The sequence below is a fragment of the Pyrenophora tritici-repentis genome, chromosome 6, assembly GCF_003171515.1.
Source record: "Pyrenophora tritici-repentis strain M4 chromosome 6, whole genome shotgun sequence".
In the NCBI taxonomy this organism is placed as follows: domain Eukaryota; kingdom Fungi; phylum Ascomycota; class Dothideomycetes; order Pleosporales; family Pleosporaceae; genus Pyrenophora; species Pyrenophora tritici-repentis.
In genome coordinates, this window is record NC_089395.1 from 1,009,989 (window position 1) to 1,027,469 (window position 17,481).

Consider the following 17,481-nt stretch of genomic DNA (forward strand, 5'->3'; position numbering starts at 1 on the left):
ACGCCAGGGGGAGATTGGAAGAACCCTAGTCCTTCAGCAGCAACACCAACTCCATCGGTCACGTAAGTTGGCTATTTTATCATTCTCTATTGTGGCTAGCGTCCCGTGGATCACCAAACTAACACTTGAAAAAGCCTCCCGCCCTTCTATGGAGTCGATGCTTCTCTCATACCGCAACCGACCTTTAGCGGCATGATCAACGGCAGCGATATCTGGACATACAAGTTAGCCGAAGGCACACGGCTCGATTGCGACAAGTACATCAACGTTACCGACGTCGGCACAAGCACAGGATGCGCAGCCGTTGCCCAGGGTTACGGTATCACAGTCGACCAACTCGTCAATTGGAACCCGTAAGTCATAAACAGCATTTAGAAGTGGTGTGGTTGTCAACACTAATCACTAGTTTAGTTCATTGAGCTCTTCATGCGTCCTGAACAACGACCTCACATACTGTGTCCAAACCTCCATCCTCCACGTCGCCAACGTCACACAATACTGCACCTACGAAGACCAGCCGAGCTTTGGACAAACATGCGATGAGTTTTTGCAGGCTTGGGATTTGGATTACGAGACGTTCGAGGCGTTCAATCCTGGCCTTGGGGCCAAGTGCGACAGATGGAAGCTTGGTAAGTTATCCGATATGTCGCCGTTGATGCGGGACAAAGCTGACAGACCTCACCCAAGGCCACAGCTACTTTGCGAAAGCGATGCACTTTCGCCAACCAGGTATCGTCAAGAACTGCAACAAGTGGGACATGGCCAATACCACAAACTGTAAGCTCCCCACGAACTATCTGTTCACCGAGGCATTCAGCCCACTGAAGGACCCTAGATCTGGAAAATCCATGCCAGATTTTCGAAGACAAATACGGTCTACTCCATGCTCGTTTCGTCGCCTGGAATCCCATGGTACAGCAAGATTGTGAGACCAGCATCATGAACCGGCAGATGATCATTTACTAACAGAGGGTCAGGCTCTGGTATACAGTTGCACAATGACTACTGTGTCAGTATTCCCAATTATGTGCCTACTTATACAACGAGGCCGGTGAGCTCTGCAGCAGCGTGGACAAATCCGTTGGGTACATGGTGGGGTCCTGCCCCAACAACGACAGGATAGGCTGCCGCTTCGGGTTCTGGAGGAACGTTCCTGGGGGACATGGGGCGCCTCCATGAAGGCCTCAGAGAACAGGAATGGCGCAAACACGTATTATATGGGGATAAAAAGATAGCGGTGTCGGTGTGGCCTGCACATTTCAGTTAAACGTTTGCGACTTTGCGCATTCCTTGAATCTGTATTGAATAGCTTCATTGCACTTCCCTACCACACCAACTTCTGCGCTTTCTTGGACCGCTGTTTCTTCTCCTTCGGTTTACTCTTGATCTTCTTTTCCGCAGTCTTCCATTTCTTCCCAGAATCCGCATAGCATTCCCTACCCTTCCAATCTCCCACAACTGCATCCTCGCCAATTCGCGCGTCCAGATGCTCCAACCCAGGTGCTAGCTCAAGCACTTCCATGTAGTGCTCCAGATCCCAGGCCAACATTCCTGGTATGAAATCGATGGGACCTGAATAGTTGCCACCTCCACTGCTCGTTATCGTCAAGTTTCGCAAACTGCCATGAAGATTCTGTAGTATGACGCGTAAAGTGCGCGCCAGAACGTCAAGATCTTGCACACCGAAGTCGAGAGTGTGGAGGGATGCAGTAGAAGCAAAGAATTTTGCTAGAACGAGAAGTCCAGTTTCCAAAGGATGAAGATCCCATGTTCGATTGGAGGTCGGCGAGTTGATGTAGAATCTGAGATACTTGAGGTTGGTAGAGCGGTTAGTGAGGGAAGCGAAAAAATGGCGCGGCGCGCCCCTGTAGAGATCCAGGCGCTCTAGTCGTTCCCAGGATGTTGCGCGCGCCCATAGATCGCAGTTTTCCTCTGATAAGATGAACTCATCATCCTCCAGGGCCAACTCCAAGAGTGCAGGAAAGCGGTCGCCGGGCTGGAAGTCGAAATTGAATGTGCTGTGTTTGATAATTTCCCAGCCCTCAAATTGCGCACGTTGTGGGTATGCGTGGACACCGCGAGATGAAAGACGCAGGACTTGTAGACTGGGAGCTATGCTATTCTTAATCAAAGACAGCTCACTCAACGACCGTTCAGTGTCATCGGGCATAATTCGGTAAACTTCGGTGTCAAGGGTGTACAGTTGAGGAGAAGAAAGTATATCGCGGCTGAGGGGGTTGAATTTGCGATTTCGGAGTATCATATGCAGATGTGCCGAAGGGTGCCATTCGTGAAATGAATCGAGCATGACTGGTAGAGGCGCGCAATTCATGCTCCAGGTGAGGTCCTGCAGGCTGTGGGCGTTCTTTAGAATACCCACTAGCATTGGCGAGATTTCTATCTCAAACCTGTCCTCGTCCTTAAAAGGGCCTATCTTTAGATGTCTGATATACTCTCCAGTGACCCCATTGCTATCCTTGAGCTTCTCTAGTATTTTTGTTGACTGGCTTTGACTAACGGCGGTGCGATCATCGATCGTAATGTTGCGGAAGAGCAAGTACTCGGACCTATTACGGCATGTTCTTGAGACGAGGCGAAAGTTGGAGTAGGCATTCTGATCAGTTTCGTAAAGCTAGCAAAAGTGATTGATCAGAACAAAATAATGTCGTGAAGCAACTGCCCGGGGACGTACATCTTCTACGACAATGCGAAGAATAACCAACGGCAATTGGAGTAGTTGAGAACTAGGCTTGGCAGCCATGTTGCTTAGAGGCCGCTATGTGAGTTGAAGATGTTGCATTTTAGTGGAGAGGAAATAAGAATCGGAATGATAGACACACCAGACTTTGAGCAAAGCTAGGCACGGCGGCGTGATTATCCGCTTCTTTTGCAATATATCCGCCGGTACCTGTTCAGCACGTGGATATTAGACTGCATATGGCGAGCCGCGTGCCGTGCTCCACTTACGCCCGCAGCCCCTTTGCATGCGCGTGCATTTGGGATGCAATCCAACATTAGTAGCATGTCCATTCTGGCGAAGATGCTACCCATTCCATACACCCTTCCGAAGATCGCAGAAGAACAACGCCCGATTCAAAATCATTGTAGTTGTCAACCTGAGGATGGTAAGGTCGTGGTGAGTAGGGCGTAGCCCCGCATGTCAAGTGTTGCACGTGCAACTCCTACCCTAGACAGTTATCGCATGTGGAAAATATCCACAGGCCTGCAAAAGTGGCCGTTGCATACATGTAACGAACAAGATTTAATTGCACAGCTCTAATACTTTACAAAATGTCCATCTCGACAGGAAGTACACATTATACATTATCCGCTGCTGCGACACACAGGAAGCCTGAAATCATCATCATAAAGCTCAATCATTGAACTATCCCAAAACCTCATCGTGCCATCCTACTCCACTCTTTTCCCCTACTCAAGCTTCTACAAAGAACCGCATCGCAGAGACAACGTATTCTTCTGTAAAGACCCCCGACCTCTCCCCTTTGATCTGTCGCAACACTCCTTGTGTGCTAGTCTTGACCTTACTCTCCGCAAATGCGATGACGCAGTCTTGGTTGACAGCTGGATTGTCGTTTGTTTGGAGGCGCTTGGGGCTGCGAGGTTGCTTAGTGATGTTGGGCTGGGGTTTTCTGTTCGATGCGGACTTCGCTGGAGTTTGGGCGGGGTTTCCAACGCGAGATTGGGACGTGGTGTTGAGTTTTGCGGTAGATGGGTCTTGCATGGTATGAGAGCGTGTGGGCCTGAGCTCTCGTTGTCGGTCGCATTGCTTCTCGGGCAAAGGGTTGGTCGAACGCGAAGGAGCTTTTTTGGTCGGATCGGTATGTGCTTTGGTTTGCATGTCGATATCGGGCGTGGTGTGCAGACTAGAAAGGGGGGATGTATTGACAGATCCCGACATCGCTGAGTCAGGCTTGACTGAACCTATGGGCATGGGTGTCGGTGCTGCAGGTTGAACGTTGCTTTGCCTGGTCTGTTGTCGAGCTCGTCGTTGAGCCGAGGCCTCTCTTAGCATTATCTCAGGGTCTTCCAACCAAAATGGATTTGCTTTGGGTCCCTGTACACCCATTATGCGGGTTTCTGATGCAGGACAAGTTTCAGAAGTTCCTTCAACGCACTCGGTAGGGTGTGTAGTCAATAGGCTACCAGACTCTGCAACGTCTGCTTCAGAGCTGCCTGCTTTTTCTGTCGAATCTGTATCTGCTTCCGTTGGCGTTGAAGTCACCGCAAATGGCTTTGATGAATTCCCCGCTCTGAGTGATCTATGTTTCTCTTTGACTTCAGTAATGGTTGAGGGGGGGACAGCATTACATCCACCCAGCGTTGGGGCCGGACAATCTAAATATACTGGTTTCTCTGTCGACCTGCTGCATTCCATAGGCCTAGGATCGTGCTCAGTCAGCCCTGAGTTCTTGCCAGTGGTTACAGTTGTTGAAGTTCTATCGTCATGGTTGTGAGGTCCACTCGACGTTGTACTGAGAATCTTTGCCGGAGTCCAACGACGATCGATCAAAACTGTCCCGTTCCGTCCCTTGACTTCCAGTCGACTGATAGAAATTTGTGAGCCCACATTCTTTGTCCGTTTCGAATCACTCTTCTTCTGAGGAGACAGACTGCGTTTCGGTTTTGTGGGTACGGAATATAAGCCTACAGGTGGCAATGCCCCCGAAGGTCGGCGATGGAACAGTGAGGGAGGTGCAAGCGGGACTCTGGGATCTTGCATCATGGAAGGTTGCGAATGGTTCCAGGAACGCGGATTTGTGGCACTGACTTCGATGCCATCTGGATCGCGATATCCGGGCATCATGGGGGGTACAGAGTAGCTCAGAGCCGGGAAGTCGGCGTTGAGCGAATGTGCAGTTGGTCGCTTTGGCAAGAAGTATGGCACTGTGTACGGACTGGAACTGAACAGTACCTGGTTGGCTCCCGTACTTACAGTCGACAACGGGGTGTGAGTACGTCGATCTAAATTATGGGAGCTTAGTGGAAAGTGCTCGAGGGGACTAGATAGTCCAACATTGAATGGTGGGGTCATATGGCTTTTCATACCGCTAGACATTGCGCCTTCTACGGCTGCATCTGATGGCTGCATACTGTGAGGCGATAGGTGGAGCTGTGGTGCAAAAGTATTGAAAGGACGATCTTGAATCAAACTAGTCGGGTTCACACCAGGCCATTGAACTCTATGCCTTCGATCTCTGTATGCATCTTGTTCATCTGGAACTTGTTTGTAAACCTTTCCAATTCCAGGGGAAGATAGCTCTTGTGCTCCGTTAGTCGCCCGGGTAGACATTCTCTGCAAGTCACCATGAGCGTGCGGAGACACTGAAGGCATGGGGCCCTTCGCCTTTGAGCGGAGCTCTTCTGACAACTCAACGACATGCTCATCGACATGTAAATGGACGACTTTCGGCACAGACTCGGGCTTATGTTGAGATTCCGCGCCACTATCACTTGTTGGTTCGAATGGATAGTTTGTGTCCACCATGCGCTGCGGTGCCTTCAGGTAGCCTACGCCATCGGTAATCTTCCTACCCTCTCCAGCAGTGACGATGATGTCGATGGTACCGAACTTCTTTTTACCTAGCTGTTGCATTTCATACACTTGGTCTGGCGGGTGCATGGTGGCGAGGGCGCTCAAGAAATGTGCTGTAGGGGGGATTTCTCCCGCCTCATTCGTGCCTCGCTCGCATGCCTCGTTCTGTAATGCCTGACATAGTTGCCGCCAGCGTTCTTCCGTCGAAGTGTTGTCACTGTCGTCATTCTTCCTCACAGTCCCGACTGCGGTCGACTCGGGTGGAACAAAAATCCACGGTCGCTCAGCAAGGAAGTCGATCCTGGTACCGGAAAACGTTTGGTGGAGACCCTGAACTCCAGATCTCAGATCGTGGACGGGTATGAATCGGCATCCAGAGAGCTGTCCGTTGAAAAAGACATCGATCTTGAGGGACGTCTTTTGGTCCTGCAGTCCAGATACGAACGACTTGTCAGAGAGATGCAGATGGAGTATCAGTGCTAAAGGCATGAGGTCGATGGCTGCATGCACAAGTGTCTATTAGCCGCTGTGCTGTCAATTGGTCTTCCTAGTACGTACGCTGTGTGGTTTCGGTTGTTGCGTCACTGCCTTTGGCAAAGAGGTCTTTGCCGGCACGAACTTGCATGAAAGGTGCACCTCCCAGCCAATTGAGCTGCAACTTGTTCTCGTCGCCTGGAAATGGCACCGGCTTTTCGGCGAGCAGTTTGCTTTGTAGGAACTTTGCTTTTGACGCCTCGGCCTGCTGCCTAGCTGCTTCACCTTTCCTTAATATGATGTTGCTCGTAGTGGTGTCTTCTAATGGCATTGCGGCTAGACGCGCCGTTATGCCACGCGCAAAGTAGGTAGGCATGACTGCGGGCGAGGGTGAGAGCACCTAGATGGGGCCCAGGTGACGAGTCGCGCCTTCCGAATTTGCAAGGGGGGAGAGTTGTTCGGTTCTGGTTGCGATGGCCGTGCTTTGAGTGGTTATGGCGGGGGCAGGCACTCCCTACTGTTCACCGCCCACGGCCAATTCTGGTACAGCGCTCGGCAGATTAGCAGAAGCGAATGAGAAAGACACATGCGTACATTAGGGCACCGAGATATGTGATATGGAAAAGACTAGGAACTACCCACCAGCATGCAATTCTACATGTGCATGTGACATGCAATGGCAAACATGTGCAACACCAAACTTGAAGCTTACATGTCAAAGCTCCATTTCGCCGTCAGACTCTACAAACCCCCTGCCGCTTCTCTCCTGCTCAGTGCCGCCATTGACAGCCCAGTCGTCAGTTATGATGCCAATCGGGGGACCACCCAAGACGTCGCCGAGCTGGCCGATGGTCTTCTCATATATACTTGCCACACCGCGCTCCTCCCATTCGTCGTCTTCCTCGTCTTCTTCATTGTTTTCAAACCCTTCAAACGTGACAGTTGCCTGACGCCCACTCGCATCTGTTTCCTTCTCCGTATCTGTATCCATTGAGTCGCCAACATAATCTTCGTCGCCCACAACGCTCTCCTTGCTTACCACACGCGTGACGGTGAGGCGTGTACGATCAACAATGCCTTTCAGACGGACCTTGTCTGTCGTAGTGACGGTGCGACCGCCCTCGAAACCGGGTAGTTGGTCGCCAGTCGCGGCATCATGACCGGTGAGCAGGGATGAGAAGGCGTAGTCTAGCTTTGAAAGCAAGCGGAAGGTGGCCTGTGTGGATGGCGTCGAGGATGCGAACAGAGGGAGGAATTCGGCGCCAAGGACGGCCAAGTTGAGCAGGTAGGGAATCTGGAGGTTTGCTTACAGACATGTCAGTAGCGCCCATTTCACCAGCGAAGAATAGCAGCATACGAGACCCAGATACCCATACGACATCTACCAGCCCATCAAGATCCTTTGCAACTTCCCAAAAGGCCTTGTAGCCTTCCTCTTCACCTGGCGCAGGCTTTAGCTTCCGGTTGGTCATACGATTATCTACACGCTTCTGGATGCTATTGACACCGTGGTCTAGGTACTGGATCAAGTCGGACTCGCGCCATCCGCCAGGCTTGAGTGGGTGTTTTCGTGGCTGCGGCAAGGGCGATGGGTGCTGTGACGGCGCATTCGAGGCAGGCGGCGTAGGCTGGCCATCTACCATTGTTGCGCTATTACTATCTTGCACTGTGGCCATGATGATCAAGTCACCGTGTCTATCAACTGGCATGTTCGGTTGTGTGCGCGCGTTTGGGCGCGTTGGAGAGTGTCAAGGTGGCAGGAAGAAGGCAAACTGAATGAGTAAGCGGCGGGGTGCAATCGTCATGCTACCCCTACTGTACACGTTTGAGGTTGTGTCTGGCTTATGCAGTGAATTGTACATGTAACAACTGTTGAACGTAATCTCTGCTGTCTTCTGAGTCGAGTGTGAAGGAAACATGGGCGACTGGTGAGGATGCCATGACGTTCGCCGAGGGGCTGCCAGTTCCCCCGCAGGAGCCTCCGACACAAGGCCTTGCACTCACCACCTAGACAGAGAGTATTTATCCCAGGCCTGTACCTTCAGCATTCAATATGCATCATCAGACCTTGTCTGACCAGCAGTGCATGCGTATTGCTTATTGCCGACACAATGGGAAAGTTGCTTGCTTTCGGAATTGCATGGCTGACTCATGTCGGCATACCGGACTAGTCGGAGTTCAGCTGCCATGCTAGGCCGCCATGCTGATTAATCACCAGCGCCCTTCTCATGCGCGCCCTACGAATAAACTTCGACATGTTCTTGACGCGGCCTAGACGCCTGGTTAGGTCACCATGGTGGTCTTTGCGCACTCCTCCTGCTCCAAGTTGAAAGAAAATTCCATTGCAAATGCAACATCGGAGGACGCCGATGGCAGCGTCAAAGATTGAAACGCGACTTTTATTGACTCTACTATTTAACGGCATAACGCTGAAAATTTGCAAAAGAGCCAATCGTACCGCATATCCACTCATCGTATGCTCTTAGCGTTGGCAGTCACCCCAAACATTCCGTCTTTGTCCTTCACACAGGGCAATTGGAGGCTCGACTTGCTGCAAGACGACTGCTACACTGTTGTTTGACGCTGCAGCCTAACGTGACCCTCCATTGAACGGTGCAAACATGTAAAAGACGCCTTCGAGACCGCTATTAATGTGGGTGCTGTTCTTTGGTTGTAGTAGGCTTCCAGAGAAAAGCACAACCTGTCGCTCGATTAGGCTTAACGCATGGCGCTATCGGCATAAAGGGCCTGGCTTCTTGAATGGACAACTGAAGGTCCCGCGTGCCCGACGGCAAAGCAAGCCATCAGCGCATCCCCCAGCGCATCATCCTGCAGCCAGCAAACTTCACATCACGTATTCTGCCGCCTGGGGATGACTCAAGCCAGGGTGTATGCAGATGACATGTATAAGATCGCCTTAGGCCCAACTTGTTTTGGCTTTTGATTCAACCTTATCTCCGCTTGCCACCTCAATCCCTTGCTCTAACTCGTACTATCGCTACCCCGGTCACTTCTCCGCATTGAACATATCTTATCTTCCCCGCCTTGTCTTCTGCTTTGCTGGTGAGAACGTTTCGACATGCCTTCTTCTCCAGCTTCTTCCGTCTCTGTACAGCCAGACAGGATGCAGGCGCTTGGAAACCAGATAGGTTACAAGGTCCGCAACATTTCGCATCATGGCCAGCCCAAAATCGTCATCCATCTGGACGACAGCAATGGCCACCAACAGAAGTTTGTCACAAGCTACTCTTCAATGGACACCCTCAACGGTACAGTCACCATTACCGCGCCGCATGATACACGCTTCGAAGATATTGACATTGCATTCACTGGTAAGTTAGTGCTATTTCCGTGCTTCTAGAAGACAACCATGGACCGGCGTATACAATGTCACCGCTGAAAGGTTCCATCGTGCAACGCAGCTATGTATAGCCTGGCATTTTGGTCTTTCTATTGAGAAACTTTAATGAGTGCGACTGGTAGCTGACACAGCCCAGGTACAAGCCAAGTGTACGTAGACAGGATGACAACCACGCCGACTATGACAGGACGAACAGAGGCAAAGCACCGTTTCTTGACTCTTAGACAGCCAATAAACGAATCAAACTTTCCAACCCCAAGAATCTTTGAAGCTGGGAAGGCGTACATATTCCCCTTCACCTTCACAATCCCATCGCAGTTACTGCCCAAAGCCTGTTCACACAACGTCATCTCAGATCAAGTCCGCGAACAACATCTCTTGCTACCACCCAGCATTGGCGATCCTGACCTTGCCGGTTTCGGTAGCACACTGCTCGATGATCTGGCACCAGACATGTCTAAGATTACATATGCAATCCAAGTCAAGATTGCGCACATGCGCGGGGGAGAAGGCTTAACTGTACTCGCGGATAAGACAAAGAAAGTCCGCGTCAAGCCTTCATTTCCCGAGCAGCCTCCACTGACCATTGACCACAACGAAGACTACCGACCGCGACAAGAGAAGACGGTCAAGAAGGGACTATTCCAGGGAAAGCTTGGAACCCTGTCAGCCAAGACCGTCCAGCCGCCCCCTCTGGTCATTTCAGGAGCTCGATCCGCTGAAGGCAGATCAATAGGCACCATGGCCAAGCTGGTACTACGATTTGATCCCATAGAGGAGACTGCTGCCCCGCCGAAGCTAGGCTCACTGTCGACGAAGATAAAGGTTGCGACTTATTACGCCTCAAGTCCCAGGCAAAACTTCCCAGTACGATCGAGCCTCGGCTTCGACTTATCCCAAGGTCTCTACTCCGAATACGCGCCCTTGTCCAACCTCTGCATTGCATCAGCGCAGTGGGAAAAGCATGATGCCACCTTCAACCCTCCTGCTGCATCTCTCCTACGTCGTGACTCTGGAATCAGCGACTGCTCAACGACGAGTGAAACCGAAGAAGCTTTTGCCATTGGTATCCTTCCCGCGTCCAAGGACTACAAAAAGGGCACCTTCTACACAGCCCAGATCCTTGTGCCCATCACCCTCTCTATGACGAGAAATTTCATTCCTACCTTTCACAGTTGTCTCATTTCGCGAATTTACACCCTTGCGCTACAATTCCATGTACATGGCTGTTCCAGTCTGCGTCTCAAAGTTCCCGTCCAAATTTGCGCCGAAGGCAGCGATACCGGGATTGAGAACGCAAGGGTGAGGAGTGTGGAGGAGACTGCATTTAGGACTGCAGCGGAAATATTTGTGCCAAGGAGTATTGCACCGCCAAGTTTTGAGGCGAGCAGGAATGCCAGCGTCAGCATCAGGGAAGAGATGCCACCTGATTATACCGCGTTTGCGCCATCTACGAGCAGATGTACCATCAGCCACTCGGTTATCGCTTGAGGATTCCAAAGGCAGGGACGATATACATTAATCCCGTGGACCTTTCATCGACGGCTGCTATAGAGAGACTTGTCACTTTTTCTTTTCAAATTTCGGCGTTGAGTGTCACGATCAAATTATCCACAGCATACTTAATCTGTCAGTCTCATGATGAGATTCATCCTAGTTACTTTAGATGCAAGATACCCAGTCTTCAATTCTGAAAAAACTAATACACCGTTGATCCTAAACATTGTCGATGCTTCGCGTACTCGTTGCCGGTACCATGGAAACCAGTGCTGGTGCCGTTTAGTGTATAATGTATTCATTTCATCAGGAACGATAAAAACCCCCAAACATATGTCTTGAAGATGCAACAAAATCTAACATTAAATATATCGATCACGCATACCAGTAAGCTAGGTGGGTGCCCCCCACGATAATGCATCCATCTCATAATGTCTTGGCAAATCTGTGTCCACGGAGATCTCGCCACAACCTCAACCCACCTAGGTACCTGAACCTCACAAATCCCATCTCACCAAGCTTTCTCCCATCAACCAAAAATCAAAGGAATCATGGCCGAGCACCCCTCCTTCACACTAGCGGGCCTACGTAAGTCAATGCGCTGGACATTTGCGTGTGGGTAGGTCTGACGATGCCCGTGTAGTGGCTTGCGGAGGAACAGCCGGTTATCTCCGAACACGCTCAACACCCAGCCTCGTCGCAGGACTTGGACTGGGTATATCGTATGCGTATGCTGGTATGTTGAACACCGTCCCATTTCGAAATTCCACCGCATGGGAACACGGAGGTCTTGTTGATGGTTTGGTGCTCGTGACCTCGGCAGCCGCCTTTCACCACATGAAATCTCTTTGTGGCAACGATTGCTGACTTGGTAGGCTACCGCATCAAGCAAAACCAGGATTATGGCACTGAGCTCGCGCTGGGCAATAGTGTGTTGCTAATGGGTTCTGCGATTCCTCGCATTGTTAAAACGGGTGGGCGTGCGCCGGTGCCGATTGCGTTGGGTGCGACGGGTGCTTTGGCGACTTGGTATTATCAGAAGAAGATGCGCGAGTTTAGGTATGGCGTGTGAGTGCTGTATGGCGGTGGTGGTTTAGGGAGACAATGTATTGTATGTGCAATTATAAACGCTTCTCAAGGACTACTCTTTATATGTTTTAAGCCATGTGGTCGTTTTCTGTTCATATGATACTCTTATAGCTTATCAGAATCTCGTCCGCATCACGACAGGTTCATTGTAAGTTTCAGATAATAAGTGGTGGCTTTGGAATAAATCATTGTTATTTAACTTCTATAAATGCAAGTCTATGATGCCTGACCGTTCTACGAACGCGGCGACATGGGGTATCAACAACAATTTCTCCAACATCAACAGAGCAGGAGCTGAACTCCGTCTGCTTTCACACAACAAATGTGTGAGCAAAATATCGGATCCTTGATAACTCCAACACTATACTAGCAAAGGAAAGGTGGGTATATAGATAGGGAAATCGTGGGGAATGCGCGGTGTATACGTGGACTGGCCGTGGGGAATGCGCGATGTATGCGTAGACTGGAATGGAAGTCATGTAGGGAAGGCTTTGTCTAGTCCTGCTATTTCCGTGGGCAGCTAGGCGATTGTAGTCGAGACCACTGCGGCATTAGGAGAAGACTTTGATGTCTAGACAATTCCCCATCTTGGAAAGCACCTACTCTGGCAAGAACTATATAGGCTGTTGATTTGTCTTACGAGTCATCTTCTTGTCATTTGGGTTCCGCTTTGCCTTAGCATCCAGAACTGGATTGCCAGGCGCTGAGTTGTTAGCACCTCGACGGGAACTCAGAATAGTCCCCACAACTGGATTCGCACGCTCCGCTTGGGCTGCGTCCTCGTTAGCTGGTGCAGTTTTCCATTTGTGCAAAGCTTTCTTCTTCTTGGCTAGCTCCTCCCGAAGTTCGGTAACATCTTCTCCCAACATATCGAGGCGATCAACCTCTGCCTGTAGATCGGTGCACTCCTTCTGTGCTTTTGCCTTGGCTTGTTCACCTGTCAACGGAGTTGCGTCTGCGTCCTCCTTTAATATTCCCCAGGTTAACGTGTCGCTACGACCAAGCATGCACAGAACGCGTTTGGGACGATCTTTGTGGACGATCTTTGAGTGCTGAGTGCATTGATCTGATTTCACGAGGAATTGGTTTTGACACCGAACCCGATATGTCTTCCCGTCGAAGACCACATCTACCCACTCAAGGCAGAATGCAAATGTACCATTGGCGAACGACTTACGCGTCTTTGCTCCGCCGTCGGGGATGTGATGGCCATTGTTGAACATGGCACCTGTTCCGCCGTTCATCATATCCGAATGGAAACTACCATCATTCCAAACTCGACACGTTCGTGATAGTAGGTCACTAAAGTCCCGCACCACATCTTCGTCGTTGTAGTGTGCTTCTTGAAAAGCCAAATGAGCTGGTGGCTCTGGCTCTGGCGCCGTCGCCGTCGCCGTCTTCTTTCCCTTCTTGGTCAGATTGTTGTGCTTAGACACGTGGGGCATCTTGAATGCTGGTGTCGATAGTCTTGCTGGAGATTGTAAGGTGTTGGATTCTGGTCTAGTTGGAGCTGGTGGTCGAGCGATCAGGGGAGTGCGGGTTGATGTCGTAAAACATCTGAGCGGGGAGAAAATTATATAGACAGATGGGCGAGAGTGGATAGCCGGACCTGTAGCGCTTGAGTGCTGTGCGGCTATAGTCGCGAATGCCTTGTAGTCGCATAGGTGGCGGGTGTAGTACCTTCACACCTGCACTGACTAGGCGAGTATTCATGACGAGTGAAACGTCTCAAGCTTGTGATAGAACTCAACATTGTACGGCGCATACTGTGTGAAATCGAACATAAACCAATGAAGCCATGAAATCGTAGTGATATCAGCTTTCTTATAAAGCCAAGCGCCAATACATTCTAGTAATGTATCTGGATCAAGGCGGACAGCACGTATCTAAACACACCATATCATAACTCAACAAACAATTACTATAGTTTCCCTCCACATTGTTTACTCAAACTGGCTGTACAGCCCCGACAACACGCACGTGCCAGGATTAGCCCCACGAACTCTTTGTGCGCAACACTGTTCAGTCTTCATTCACGCACTAGGGCAAGAGCAAAAAGGCTGGGTGAAGCCCTCGTCAGAACCATGTAATCGACGCTTCTCATGCTTCACGCACTAGTTCAGCCCCTCCTAACATATGTTCCCACTCCCGCTCTACCCTCCTCACACCTCATATCGCGCACACTTCAATCCATCACACACAACCACTGAGATAACGCACCGTTTATTGCACATTCGACAAGCAAACGTAAAACCTCAATACCGGCAGCATGGCTTTCGGCCTTCGCAAGGTTGCCAAATTTGGCAAACGTATTTGTCACTCGATTGCTGGTAGCTTTGGCCACATGTCATCGTCCCAAGACGTGACTACCACTTCTTTCGACACTGCTTGTCGGGCAGCTTCCTCTTCTCAAGAGACGATTATGACCCATTCACTGGTAGACTCGGAGTCTACTGCGCCAACGGAACACTCTCTCCCTCTTTCAGACTGTATGCGCAAGAATTTCAAAGCTGTTTGCAAGAAGTTCAAGCTAGATTACCGCCACGACACTGTCACTGGTACTGCGATGATTGCTACAATATTCGAGGTCACCTCGGAAGATGCGCCAGAACCTACCATGGAAGGTGTCCCGGAATCTATCGCGACACATGTGCCAGAACCCATCGTCCAAGATGCCCCAGAACCCACCTCGGAAGACACTGTAGAGGTCCGAGACGAGGAGGGTGACAATGAGGGTGATGAAGACGACGAAGACGACGACAATAACTGGGGCCATCGCCGCTGTGACTTCAAGATCACTAATACCATTCCTGAAGCAAAGTACGTAGAGCTTTTCCGTATCACCAAACTCATGACCGACACCATCCAGGACATTCGTGTAGTGGGTCGAAAGCATGGGTTCTACAACGCTGCGACATTCGTCGAAGTCAAAGACGGGGAAAACGTCACTGAGTATGTGGTACGGGTTCCAGGACACTCGACAACCGATCAATGGACTGAAAACGATGCCTACGTACTGGAGCGTGAGGCCCAGCTCATCGAGCACATCCGCAAAAACACTACGGCGCCAGTGCCTCATGTCATCGCCTACTGTTCCAGTCACGATAATCTGTTGGGTTTCCCGTACATCCTCATGACGAAGCTACCCGGCCAGACTGCTGACACCATGTGGGACGACGGTAGCCAACTGTCTAATCAGGCGCCAGAGTTTGGTTTCGATCCATTCTATCTGGCGGCTGACGTCCCGAGCGCAGTCATGGAAAAGAAGCGTCTGAGATTTCTTCGCTCATTAGCTCGCATCATGCTGGAGATTCAGACTCTCTCATTCCCGCATATCGGAATGCCGATTTTCAATCCAGACGGTTCGCTGGAAGAAGTAGGCCCATCTTTCTGCGTCCACGAAAATTATCCAGACACTCTTTTAAAGGTGAACGCTAGGCCACGAACCAACGGATATCTTTAGTCGATCGGTTTCAAGACGATTATCTCCTTTGTGACGATCGTGAAAGCGCGACACTCTGCATGGCAGCCGAAGCCATTTTCCATATGATCTTCAACCTGCCTGTTTTTACAGAACAGAATGAGACATTCACCATTCGCCACAATGATCTCGACCTGCAAAACATCCTCGTCGAGGAAGAGGGCAACATCACGGGTATCATTGACTGGGACAATGCAATTGCCGCGCCGCGTAGCATCGGTACAGCAGCAGTACCTGTCTTCTTGCGAAACGACTGGTTCCCAGACTGGGCAAACGACCTGCGCACCCCCCAATCCATGGCGTGGAATCACCATTATTACCGCCAAATTTACGCCGCCGCCTTGATGGAAGCTGGTAGCGAGAATGCAAAGTACACGATCAAATCCGCGCTCTATCAGGCTGTATGGTGTGCAATTACCGGTAGTGGTAGCCAAACAGACTTGGTCGAGAAGGTGCTTCGCGAGATTCCGAATTTCCGGGGTACTAATGTGAACGATTTCAAGTTGGCACTCGGTCAAGGCAAATGGACAGCAGCCGAGAACATGCTTAAGAAGCAATTGCCCAAGATCTTCGAACCGGAGCTACCACCCGAGGGACTCCTAGCAAAACTAGATTTTGAACTAGACATGCAAACGACCTGGTGGACATCTTGCGACGAGCTGATTGCGTTATTCGAAGCTAAACGACGTGTGGCTGATGATAGCGCCGAGGAGTCGGATGATAGCGCCGCCAGCTGGAATACGACGGAGTTCCGTACATCACCGCATGTGCTCATCTGACTGAGCAGGATTTCCGCCTCTATGCAGCAACCACCACCGACTCCCGGGAGGAAGGAAGACGGAATTGGCGCGATTTCGGCATCCAAATCAACGTCCCGGTCCATCGTGACTGCCTGCAGCCTAGATGGCTCTATGGAGTGGGTTGCAGGTACGCCTCCATCGCCATCGGCATCGGCCTAGTAGCTGAGCCATCGCAGAAATGGGCCGGATGGTTTGGCGATTCAGTGTAGCTGAGTCGGTCGGCAATTCCAAGGTCCGTTTGGGTCTGCGCTCGTTTGGTGGGCGTATTCGGCGTATTCAATGAGCATACGAAGGCAAGAAAAGATCAGAAACAAGGAACAGCAAGTAGGTGATTAGTATACGGCGTGGATATTTTAGCCGTTTTCTGTTTTGGTCATGTACAAAGAGAAACTTGACGTAGAAACTCGGAGCAATGAACAAGAAAACTTGATATTTTGACAACTTTCCCGCAGTTTTTCCGTGTCGACTCGTGAGATAACGGCGAAGACTAACATAGTGACACAGCGTTGTAACCCTGATGATTGACATCGGAAACTCGGAACCGCAAACGAGTCATTGCCCGGTCTATATACTAGGAAATTGATAGGAAAGGGGGGATACCGAAGGCCATGCAGCTCGCTGTCGTAAGCCACGTTACTAAACCGGCAGCCATGGAGTTGTATCCGGGCCCCATATCCAGCCCCATACAGGCTCCATATTTGGCCATCTGGCCATCATGCATGGGACATACGGATCCGCATGTGTGTGACGAAATCCAAGAAAAGCTCATGCATCACTGTGCATCCGATCTTGGGACATTGACGATACGTATGGATTCCAAATGCGTAATGTGGAGGCTGGGCAGAGGTGAAATCATGTGCATGACCTGCTCTATTGGGTTTGAACGATCGTCACTCACTGTGCTCCAGACTTTGGAATCAATCCAGCTCGTCCCGAGGGCCATCGGTTGTGATACCGGATGCCTGGAGCGTTCACGGGGAAGCGGATACTGTGCTGTGCTATGCAGTAGCGACATGACTGCTTGGTTAGCCAGGGTCTTGTTCAGGGTGACAACTGGCGCGTCTCTAACATCATAATGACGCGGTTTTGCATGTTGAACGTGTATAATTTCCCCGAAACGCGTGCAGCTGAGGCTGAGGTATCGTAGATCTGCAAGCTGAACCTCAACGGTTGGACCCCACATCTGCAACCGTTCATGAACGGTTGCGAGAACCCTCGGATTGTG

General features: G+C 50.6%; 9 protein-coding genes across 9 annotated transcripts; 5 read left to right on the forward strand and 4 right to left on the reverse strand.

Annotated features, from left to right (window-relative positions):
* Positions 1–192: 192 nt before the first annotated feature.
* On the forward strand, positions 193–966 carry PtrM4_116070 (uncharacterized protein; the record flags this gene model as incomplete). The annotated part of the gene is made up of 4 exons (XM_001934978.2): positions 193–353; positions 412–629; positions 688–777; positions 836–966. The coding sequence occupies 4 exons, from the start codon at positions 193–195 to the stop codon at positions 964–966; spliced, it is 600 nt and encodes a 199-aa protein (XP_001935013.2).
* Positions 967–1,324: 358 nt separating this feature from the next.
* On the reverse strand, positions 1,325–2,761 carry PtrM4_116080 (uncharacterized protein; the record flags this gene model as incomplete). The annotated part of the gene is made up of 2 exons (XM_066108200.1): positions 1,325–2,632; positions 2,693–2,761. 2 exons carry the CDS (start codon positions 2,759–2,761, stop codon positions 1,325–1,327), a joined length of 1,377 nt encoding a protein of 458 aa, XP_065961385.1.
* A 672-nt stretch (positions 2,762–3,433) lies between these two features.
* Positions 3,434–6,404, reverse strand: PtrM4_116090 (uncharacterized protein; the record flags this gene model as incomplete). The annotated part of the gene is made up of 2 exons (XM_001934980.1): positions 3,434–6,054; positions 6,113–6,404. The coding sequence occupies 2 exons, from the start codon at positions 6,402–6,404 to the stop codon at positions 3,434–3,436; spliced, it is 2,913 nt and encodes a 970-aa protein (XP_001935015.1).
* Positions 6,405–6,743: 339 nt separating this feature from the next.
* Positions 6,744–7,737, reverse strand: PtrM4_116100 (uncharacterized protein; the record flags this gene model as incomplete). Its single annotated transcript, XM_001934981.2, has 2 exons — positions 6,744–7,333; positions 7,386–7,737. 2 exons carry the CDS (start codon positions 7,735–7,737, stop codon positions 6,744–6,746), a joined length of 942 nt encoding a protein of 313 aa, XP_001935016.2.
* Positions 7,738–9,107: 1,370 nt separating this feature from the next.
* PtrM4_116110 (Bul1-N domain containing protein) lies at positions 9,108–10,880 on the forward strand (the record flags this gene model as incomplete). The annotated part of the gene is made up of 2 exons (XM_001934982.1): positions 9,108–9,360; positions 9,526–10,880. The coding sequence occupies 2 exons, from the start codon at positions 9,108–9,110 to the stop codon at positions 10,878–10,880; spliced, it is 1,608 nt and encodes a 535-aa protein (XP_001935017.1).
* Positions 10,881–11,437: 557 nt separating this feature from the next.
* Positions 11,438–11,958, forward strand: PtrM4_116120 (Small integral membrane protein; the record flags this gene model as incomplete). The annotated part of the gene is made up of 3 exons (XM_001934983.2): positions 11,438–11,474; positions 11,530–11,622; positions 11,762–11,958. 3 exons carry the CDS (start codon positions 11,438–11,440, stop codon positions 11,956–11,958), a joined length of 327 nt encoding a protein of 108 aa, XP_001935018.1.
* Positions 11,959–12,589: 631 nt separating this feature from the next.
* Positions 12,590–13,420, reverse strand: PtrM4_116130 (uncharacterized protein; the record flags this gene model as incomplete). The annotated part of the gene is made up of 1 exon (XM_066108201.1): positions 12,590–13,420. One exon carries the CDS (start codon positions 13,418–13,420, stop codon positions 12,590–12,592), a length of 831 nt encoding a protein of 276 aa, XP_065961386.1.
* Positions 13,421–14,826: 1,406 nt separating this feature from the next.
* PtrM4_116140 (putative aminoglycoside phosphotransferase protein) lies at positions 14,827–15,438 on the forward strand (the record flags this gene model as incomplete). Its single annotated transcript, XM_066108202.1, has 1 exon — positions 14,827–15,438. The coding sequence occupies one exon, from the start codon at positions 14,827–14,829 to the stop codon at positions 15,436–15,438; it is 612 nt and encodes a 203-aa protein (XP_065961387.1).
* Positions 15,439–15,497: 59 nt separating this feature from the next.
* Positions 15,498–16,235, forward strand: PtrM4_116150 (APH domain containing protein; the record flags this gene model as incomplete). Its single annotated transcript, XM_001934985.2, has 1 exon — positions 15,498–16,235. The coding sequence occupies one exon, from the start codon at positions 15,498–15,500 to the stop codon at positions 16,233–16,235; it is 738 nt and encodes a 245-aa protein (XP_001935020.2).
* Between the last annotated feature and the right edge of the window lie 1,246 nt (positions 16,236–17,481).